This window comes from Octopus bimaculoides, chromosome 5, assembly GCF_001194135.2.
Source record: "Octopus bimaculoides isolate UCB-OBI-ISO-001 chromosome 5, ASM119413v2, whole genome shotgun sequence".
In the NCBI taxonomy this organism is placed as follows: Eukaryota; Metazoa; Mollusca; class Cephalopoda; order Octopoda; family Octopodidae; genus Octopus; species Octopus bimaculoides.
Genome location: NC_068985.1, coordinates 23,061,321 through 23,071,909, shown reverse-complemented (window position 1 = coordinate 23,071,909; position 10,589 = coordinate 23,061,321). Strand labels below are relative to the sequence as shown.

General features: G+C 36.4%; 1 protein-coding gene across 2 annotated transcripts in view; it reads right to left on the bottom strand.

Annotated features, from left to right (window-relative positions):
• LOC106874329 (leucine carboxyl methyltransferase 1) overlaps positions 1–10,589 on the bottom strand; it is a 23,275-nt gene that overhangs the window by 8,000 nt on the left and 4,686 nt on the right. For both annotated transcript variants that reach the window (XR_008264210.1, XM_014922019.2), the window contains exons 2-5: positions 8,540–8,723; positions 6,925–7,166; positions 5,773–5,882; positions 316–399 (exon numbers count right to left, since the gene is read on the bottom strand). Coding sequence is in view for 1 of the 2 variants with exons in the window: in XM_014922019.2 (XP_014777505.1) it covers positions 316–399; positions 5,773–5,882; positions 6,925–7,166; positions 8,540–8,723 (620 nt within the window). In the remaining variant the exon portion in view is untranslated. The remainder of the gene's footprint in view (positions 1–315; positions 400–5,772; positions 5,883–6,924; positions 7,167–8,539; positions 8,724–10,589) is intronic.

The window sequence follows — 10,589 nt, the reverse complement described above, 5'->3', positions numbered from 1 at the left end:
TGAGTGTGTGTGTGTGTGTGTGTGTGTGTGTGAGTGAGTGAGTGAGTGAGTGAGAGTGTGTGTGTGTGTGTGTGTGCGTGCGTGCGCGGGTGTTATATCAAGTATGCAATAATGTTCATTTATTTAACTCTGAAAAGAATCCCTTTTAAGGTAGTGAAATATCAGCCGATAAAGCTAGCAGTGTTAATCTCCTTGCAAGAGCATTCAGTTGAAAGTCCTAAAATATATTAATTAACCAACAGACAACAGCCGACAATATTTGAGATACAAATGTCACCTCCAGCTAACGACAATGAAAGAGACAGGTAAACTTACCTCTGAACATCCGCTTGTGGTAAACTAGCATAAACATGAGTCATTTCTATCATGTCAGCAACTTCCCAGCCATTTGTCAGGAATCTAAACCAAGAGATTATAATTAGTAAATTAACTGTTTAATTACAATCAGTGCCTGGTGAATAACACAAGAAAAGAAATAACAATTTCCTCCATAGTTTGATAGGAAATGGCAAATTAATTGTGAGATGTTCATGCTTTTCTCCCAAGGCTATTGCTGATGTAAGTGAAATGCTATTAATTACAATCAAGAAGCAAAACTGGATTACACAGTTTACCAGAAACTTAATTACTGAACCCTGTTTGAATTCTTGCAAAAGACACAAGAATTATTGAGGAAACAAGTATTGTAGAACCTTATAACAAACTAGGTGGAGGCATAGCAGTTAGGGTGTTGCACTCATGATCTTAAGATTGAGGTTTCAATTCCTGTTAATGAATTTCAAGACCAGGTAATGCATTGTATTCTTGAGCAAAAAACTTCATTGCACACTGTACTCAGCTGGAAAAAAAGGGTAAAACTGATGGAGGGCTGGTGTCTTATCCAGTGGAAGAATTTACACACTACGGAATCTGGGAAACCAGTGTTATGAGTCCATGGCTCAAGATAGGCCTTTGGTCCTTTTTTTCTTTTTGTTTTTTGATAACAAACTATATCGTCTATAGGTGCAAAAATGTCTGTGTGGTTAAGCACAAAAGAGATTTTGTGAAGCCTTCCCCAACAAATTATTTTTTAATACCCATCCTTCCATCAATCTTCTAGCTGCAATACTTCTCACTCAGATGCTATAAATAATATCATTTATCTCCTTACACTTCACATTATATCCCTACTACTGTCCCGTATCACTTCCCCCTCCCCAACCCACTCCTATTTCCTTTCTATTATTTCCCCTCTTCCAGACTGATACTCAGTGTCCACCTCAATCCCTATCTCTAATCATCCACCATGCTCTTTTCACATGCTAACACTTGTCTACAATCACCTTTTTTTGTTCCTTTTTCCTTATTCTTTCACTCATATACTGGCCAACCTGAGGCTTTTAGCTTGAGGCCTGCATGATACTTTCTTGAAGTATAGTATTTAACTTCAAAATAAAATTGCTTGTGTAAAACATTTGTTTCAAAATAAATTAAACATTTATAAGTAGCAAGAAAGCAATAGCTTACAATTTTATAATTTTAAACAAATGAAAAGTTTGAAAAATTCTTGATTCTGTTATTTGATTATTAGTGCATGAAGTATACAAGCAGCCCTCAGAAAACTTTCTGTGATTAAAGTGGCCTGCAATATAATTCAAGCTGGCCACGCCTGCTTTAGGATATATCTTCATTAACCCTCTATCCAACCGGGAAAGGCATATTTTCGCCTCTTCAGCAAAACACAAACTCCTGTCCTTCTTTCATACTTTTACATTCTTCAAAAGTATAGTCCACTCTGTTGAGGGGTCTTGTCTTGTAAGTACTTCATCAACTCACTAATGCTGGTGCCATGAAAAAAAGCACTCAGTACACTCTTTAAAGAAGTTTGCATTAGAAAGGGCATCCAGCCATAGGAATCATGAAAAGCAGACATTGAAGCTCTGTGGTACAGCTCTCAGGCTATTTGGTTCCTGTCAAACTCTCCAACCCATGCCAGTATGGAAAAAGGAATGTTAAATGATGATGATGATGATGATATATGACTTTATAAAAATAATGCTTGTGTAAGCATTCTCGTTTTTATCTGTGAGTCATCATAATCAGGATTGTTTAACATCCGCCTTCCATGTTGGCATGGGTTGGATGGTTTGACAGAAGCTGGACAGGCAGAAGACTGCACCAAACTTCTGTGTCAGTTGTGGCATGGTTTTTATGGCTGGATGTCCTTTCTAACACCAATCACCCAGCAGAGTGGATTGAGTGCTTTTTACATAACTTGCAGGACAAAGACCCTTTGAGAGGGGAAGGGGTATTGGAGGAGGTAATCTTGTGTCAGACGATAAAAGATTAGAGTGTGACAGAGAGACATGGAGTATTTGTGTGTGAAAGCGAAATCGTAATGGCACCTGTACCAGTGGAGCGCTAAGAGCACCATCCGAGCATGATCGTTGCCAGAGCAGCTGTCTGGCTTCCATGCTAGTGGCACATAAAAAGCACCATTTGAGCATGATTTCTACCAGCGTCACCTTCCTGGCACTTGTGCCGGTGGCATGTGAAAAGACATTTGAGCGAGGTCGTTGCCAGTACCGCCTGACTGGCCTTCATGCCGGTGGCACATAAAAGCACCCACTACACTCTCGGAGTGGTTGGCGTTAGGAAGGGCATCCAGCTGTAGAAACTCTGCCAAATCAGATTGGAGCCTGGTGTAGCCATCTGGTTCACCAGTCCTCAGTCAAATCATCCAACCCATGCTAGCATGGAAAGTGGACGTTAAACGATGATGATGATTATGTCACTTATCACAACAGATTTTTTTTTACATAGATATATACCTTCACATGCACATACACGTATAAAAGATAAATATACTTTCAGACTCCACCACTCTAACAGAAAATATTGCTTATTTCATACTAGTGTAGAAAACATCAGCTGTTGCTCAAGAATGCCCATGAGATACTTCAATCTTATGAAACATGAAGTTATCACAGAAACTGTATGAAACATCTTTATACAAACCAAGATCATCACAGAAAGAGAATACATCTAAGCTTTTAAAAACATATTTATATAGCATTTCAATAAAAACAACAATGTGCCACAATCAGAGCTGAACTAATATTGTTCTCTGGGACAGTTAATAAAATCAATGAACTATTTTACGGATCAGCTGTCAAGCAAATGTGAATATATCGCAGGAGTGGCTGCGTGAATATAGGCGCAGGAGTGGCTGTGTGGTAAGTAGCTTGCTTACCAGCCACATGGTTCCGGGTTCAGTCCCCCTGCGTGGCATCTTGGGCATGTGTCTTCTACTATAGCCTCGGGCTGACCAAAGCCTTGTGAGTGGATTTGGTAGACGGAAACTGAAAGAAGCCCGCCGTATATATGTATATGTGTGTGTGTGTTTGTGTGTCTGTGTTTGTTCCCCTAGCATTGCTTGACAACCAATGCTGGTGTGTTTATGTCCCCGTCACTTAGCAGTTCGGCAAAAGATACTGATAGAATAAGTACTAGGCTTACAAAGAATAAATCTCAGGGTCGATTTGCTCGACTAAAGGCAGTGCTCCAGCATGGCCGCAGCCAAATGTCTGAAACAAGTAAAAGAGTAAAACAGTATATCTTGTCTTAAATTGCAGAGAAGATTTAAGGTCTACGGTAAATTACTGCAAAACCTACAACTTTTTAGCTAAAAATCTTTATAAATAATGAACCATCATTACTGACTTTATTATGTAACAAGATTTATGTAGAAACCTTGATAAGATTCTCAAGAGAAAAAAAACTATTAACATCCTGAATATCTGTTCAATCAGTGGTATAATGAAATAATGAAGATTTATGAAGCATTTTTCAAACGTTTTTCATTTGGCTTCTCTAGAAGCACATGTAGCCACTGCCAAGCATAAGTCTATAAACACTTGTCTGCATATAAGCCTAGCGTTGCCTTGACACAAACAAATCAACCAAGTCATTGTGTTAGTTATCAAATTTAATTCTGCTAATAATAATAATAATAATAATAATAATAATAATAAGATGATGATGAAGAAGAAGAAGAAGGAGAGAGAGAGAGAATGAATTTGGCAGAAGAATGAGATATTAGCACATTTTAAGCAGGTTATATTATCTCATATTTTAATACAGACTGAACTTTTTTTTCTGTTACTGAAGGACAACAATACAGAGTTGAAAAACATTAAAACTGAAAGAAAACATGAGATAGAATGTAATGTAAAAAAAATTATATCCATTGTTAATAAATGATTAATGATTTATTAATATGAATTCTTAATGTCTTGTTTTGTCATACAAAGTGGTTGAATTGTCAGTCTACTAGCTAATTGCTTCTTGATTTTTATTGAGCCAGTGGCACTGTGCCATTGGCAGAGATATATACTTTTAAATGTTGTATTATAAATAGGGCTCCAAACAAAAGTACAATACATTGCTGTGAACTATGAGACATTGTATAATTGATGAATGCTTCCTTAGTGTACAGTGCTAAACACAACATTTGAAATTAATGCAGTTTTGGACAAAAAGGATCCATTCATTTAAGCGAAATTGCCGTTGTAGTACAAAAGATAAAAAGTGTATAGGTTAGTCAGAATAGACTTAAAAATGCTTGTCTTTTTGTACTAACTTCAACCAGATTTTTTTAGTACTCGCTTTTATCTGTACAAGGAAGATCAGAAAAATGAGAAACAATTCTTTTATTCTTTTATTTCTTTCAGTAATTTGACTGCGGCCATGCTGGAGCACTGCCTTTAGTTGAACAAATCAACCCCAGAACTTATTCTTTGTAAGCCTAGTACTTATTCTATCGGTCTCTAAGGCCAAACTGCTAAGTTATTGGGACATAAACATGCCAACACTAGTTGTTAAGTGATGGTGGGGGGAGAAACACAGACACACAAATACATACACACACATGTATATATATATATACAACAGGCTTCTTTCAGTTTCCATCTACCAAGTCCACTCACAAGGCTATAGTAGAAGACACTTGCCCAGGGTGACACGCAGTGGGACTGAACCCGGAACCATGTGGTTGGTAAGCAAGCTTCTTACCACACAGCCACTCCTGCACCTACAGATTATTTTTTGTTAATATAGAGCTTGGAAAACTGCATGTTAGGCCAATATATATGTGTGGTTTTGCAAAAAAGAGGCAGAGTATGAGAGACTAAGAACAGCAAAGTTATTGCAGTGGGTTAGATTAAATGAAGCTGGAGTACAACAACCATGATTTGAAGAATAAGTAAATTACAATATTGATAGAAAAGACAGAGTAATGCTACAACTTAATAGAAAGTTTGTCAATGAAACAAATAACTTTTTTATGAACATGCTAGCCAAGGCTCATAAGTACAGTATATGTCTATTAAACTCAAATGTCCTAGGAAATAGATGAGAAATAAATCTTCTTCTGGACAGGACACCAGTCTACCACAAATCATATTTCTAGATGATCTAATATTTATTCCTACCAGTCTGGTCAGATGGTGTAATTTAGTATAAAATGTTCTTCCCAGAAACACAACAAAATACAGAACTGAACTCATAACCCTTATACTGGTAGTTCAATAAACATTTTACCCATTCATCTATCTCCAAATTTACAGCCTTGTGGAATTCTCTCCCTGTTTAAGTTTTTCACAGAAGACATTAACCTAGAGCTGTTGAAGTTGACCATCAACCACAGTGAACTAACTACTGCAGGAAGGCCTGCAAAATTCATGGAAGCTATTTTCCTTCTCTGATAAAACAATAAAAAAGTTGAAAAGTTACCTTTGAGTTTGGGACTGGAAATCTGTACAAGCACTTACACCAGGTAAATCACATTGACGAGCTTTCAGATTACAGATCATAATCTGACCAAATTTATCATTCATATGAACCTAAAAGCAGAATGAAAAATGTAAGTATACATTGTATATTATTGAATTATATCACTCTGGGACTAATTCATTTTAATCAACATTGGCAGCTAGATTAATGAAATGTTTCTAGAAATTATAAATTATTTAACTGTTTTCATAGACATTAAATTATGAATCACTGGTTACTGTCTCCAGAGACATGAGTATGCACTGTAATTCTTTCAACTATAGGCACAAGGCCTGAAATGTTGGGGGAGGGGTTAGTCAATTATATTGCCCCCAGTACTTGACTGGTACATATTTCATTGACCCTGAAAGGGTGAAGGGAAAAGTCAACATTCTTAGAATCATAAAATTTGAAATCATTCATATTCTATCAAAAACCTTAATAATTATATACTACACTGTACATTCTTGTGGTATCTGTTTACAGTTAGGTGGACTGAGCAATGAAATTAAAGAGCCTAGATCAATGCCACAACACAGTACTGGTGATCGGATACAAACTATTAGCCTTTTAGCTGCCAAACTAAACTTTCTTGACTCAAAAAACTGTGCCTCTAATTGAATTGATTACCAGACAAATCTCTGGTTAATTGTCATCATATAGAATTATGGAAGTGTTTTGAGAAAAATTAGTTAAGTATTACATTAAAGATCAAAATCACTCTTGAATGCATTCCATTTTAAATTATTTTAACTTTTGGGATTGTCTCTCATATCTTGCTTGACCAGAATTAATTGTTAAGCTATTGATTTAGCTCAATGTATTTAGTGTGTTAGCACTGATGTACATACGAAATTATAGCTAAATCAGTTGTAAGATTTAGTAAATAACATGTATGAGAGAAAATAAGCTTATATTATAGCATATAATTAGCTACATGGTGGCTACAAATTTTCAGAATAAAGACTAAATGCATCATCGAGTCAGGTACATAATAATACATTAATTATTAGAGAAGATGAAATATCAACAACAACAAATTAGTGTTTGAAATCTGATTCCTTTTTAATTTGATAATATTAATTAAAGAGGGATTTCACTCAAATGTTTTACCTGTTCATAGTTAACGAAAAAGGCAGTTTGGAAGTTGTCAGCAATCCATTTGATCAAAGAATTTGAATGGTTAGTCTCCATATATACAAGAACACACTCAGTAACAAATACAGTTGGTAACGCGTAGTCAACATTACAAGACTTCAGTTTGGCTTCTAACTCATTCACATTCCGAAGGTCAGCACCAATTAAATGATAAATATCACTATGAAGATCATAATTATCAAATTTGATTTCACCATCTGAAATTAAATGAAGAGCTTTTATTTATACAACAGCAACATCAACATCACTACTACTACCCAAATATGAAATAGCACTGAAAAATGTGTGAAAAACAAAACAAAAAACAACCACCATCACCACCACCACCTCTGCTGCCACTGCCACCATCTTTATATGATGAAGTAAGCAGCGACAAAAGCAAGTATCTATGAGCTTAGAGAAATTTTGCTTTTCATAATGAACTATCTGTCATCAATTAACTAAAACACCTGGGAGCAAAAATGAAATTCTGAGGCCAAAATGAGAGAAAATTTGACTAAAAGAAGATGAAAATTTATGCAAACAATGATTAAAAGTAAATTATTTTCAAATTTCTCATATTTTGAAACATTTTCCAGAGTATGCCATAATCTGTTGATCATTTTAGAGAGAATTAATCAATGAGAAATATAATGAGACAGGTTGTCATTAAAAGCATTATAAAGTGGTTTAGTGATGATGATAATGCATACAATGCTCACCTCTTATCTAATAATAAGTATAAATGGAGGTTATTTTTTTGATCTATTATTTAGTATTTTTTAGTGCCATAGTATTTCTTAATTTTTATATTCATCCCATATTCAGGTGCTCAGGGCAGTTGCAGAGATGATACTGACAGTCATTCAGTGCAGTAAATATCATCCAAGAAAAGACACTATCAATTTTCTGAGAGCTGAAGAAAAGTCCAGTGCATGGAAACTTCAATGATCAACATACTTTGCATAGCCCCAGCCAGACAGCTGAGAGTAGATCTCATGGAAGAGTTAAGTTCTCAGATCATATAATTCCATCAACACTCAGACCAGATATAGTGACCTCAAACTCCACCTCACAAATGATGATGAGGGAACTGACTATGCTTAGGGAGGAACTCATACAGGGGGGCTCATGAGAGGAAGCTTGCAGAATACCAGGAGATGGTAGAGCAGTGCAGAAATCGAGGCTGGCAGGCACACTGCAAGACAATTAAAGTGGGCTGGCATGGTTTTTGTTGGGAGTTCATTCTGCAAGAAGTTCATAGACATTTAGAAAATGAGAGCAAAATGGTGTGAGCTGGCACTAATGGTAAAAAAGCGACAATAACAGAAATGATAGGTACAATAATTTTATTGATCTCAAGAGAGTTAAAGGAAAGTCAACTTTGGCAGGAATTAAATACAGAAGTAGATGGCTAGAAATCAAATATTAAAACATTGTTTGGTCAAACAATCTGTGATTTCTGCCAAATTGATACTCTCTAATGAAGAAAATTACATTTGATTTATATTTTAGACATTGATGGTAGTGGTGTTGATGACAAAATTATTATAATTAAGATTAAATGATAATATAGAATATGCTCACATGCCTTCAGAAGTCAAACTTTGGAGAAGACGTTTTCGAGATTTGATGTAATGGCATTTCTTTGCAGTCACACTCTGGAAATCCACTTCAATATAAGATTTGGGGATCAGATTCCGGTCTTTAAATTGCCAAAAAGTTGTGTCATATCCTGCTCCTAGGTTTATAACTTGACAGTTACAGTGGGTATGCTAAAAGTATATAGAAGAAAAAATATTCTGTTGCTAAAATATATGAAGATTTGGGATGACAAGAAGTTAGAGAAGCAAAATGTGCTGAAATAAATGTGAAACTTCATAGGGAAATTGAAGATACTATTGAATTGTGACGACTAGAGATGATGAGCAAAATCAGTGAAACACTTATAAATTCTGGTTATTAATGTTCTTGAAAAAGACATAAATGTTACGTAACTTTATTTTCCTCACTTATATATATGAGAGATTAATATCAGCAAGTAAGAAACCAATAATAAATGTGTCAAATATCTTGGTGTAGAAGTAAAAACCACAGCTGACCATCAGTAAATATTACAAATAGTTGCATTGGTTGGTACTAACATTAATGTAGTGAACTAAGAAATTTTAATTGGGTAAGATTATACGTAATCAGTGAAGAACTAGGCTGGAGATAGGTAGAGCACATGTCTGAGGTGCCAAATTTTTAAAGGACCTCATAAAGTAACTACTGTCTTTTACTAAACCATCCACCAAGAAAACTAAATAGTACATCATCATCATCGTCTAACATCCGCTTGTCATGCTAGCATGGGTCGGAAGATTTGACTGAGGACTGGTGAACCGGATGGCTGCACCAGGCTCCAATCTGATCTGGCAGAGTTTTTACAGCTGGATATCCTTCCTAACGCCAACCACTCCGAGAGTGTAGTGGGTGCTCTTACGTGCCATTGGCACGAGGGACAGTCACGCGGTACAGGCAACGGCCACGCTCAAAATGGTGTTTTTTACGTGCCACCTGCACAGGAGCCAGTCCAGTGGTACTGGCAACGACATTGCTCAAATGATTTTCTAACGTGCCACCGGCACAAGTGCCAGTAAGGCGACGCTGGTAATGATCACGCTCACATGGTGCTATTTACGTGCCACTAACATGGAAGCCAGACAGCTGCTCTGGCAATGATCACGCTCAGACGGTGCTGTTCATATTTATTAAAGTTAAGAAAATAAACTTAAATTCTAAAACCAGTAACTAAAAACAAACTAAAGTGAGCATATCCCACTGGATGTATGATACTAGTGTGCATGAATGAAAGAGTGCAAATAAACTGAGAGAAAATTGGAACATAGGAATCTGATGTTGTGTACAAAAGAAAAGACTGCATTATTTGGGCATGTGTATAGAACTTGTATGGCCATATGTATAAAAGACAGCTTAGCTGGCTAAAACTTCAACGTCACTGTCAGTAGTATTCTAATTAAGGAATAATAAATTTGTATTCAACAAAAAATATTGAGTAATTCTTCAATTTCAATTGTTTTTATTATAACTTTACATAAAAACAAGTATTAATGTATGTATATACAGGACGTGATGGGTAAATTGTCACCAATTTATACTTTTAATTTCATGCATGCGCATTGTTTGTCTTCAATTTTGTCAACTACACAGTATAGTAGGGGCAGTTGGGCACCGTTTGTGAATTGCACCATGATGCAATTCACTCTGCCAGAAATTTGGAAATGATATTCTGTACTGCTTGGCATTTGCACTGGAAACGCCGATACAAACAGATGGTGAACACACAGAACAACTGTTGGCTTGCCTTGTTCCCGAAACATGTACTGAGAGAGATAAAAATCAAACAACCAGTCAACATCATGGTGTTTCGAGTGATCACTAGTGATGGCGACGTTCTGCCTCCATTCAACTTCCCACATTGCCTCAGACTCAACATGGAGGCCCACATCAAGTGCCTGGAGGAGGTAGTGCTGCCTTGGATCAAAAGGGTGGCTGCTGGAAGACCCTATGTCTGGCAACAGGACTCTGCACCATTCCATACAAGCAAGAGAACCTAGTCATGAGATCGGAAGAGCGTC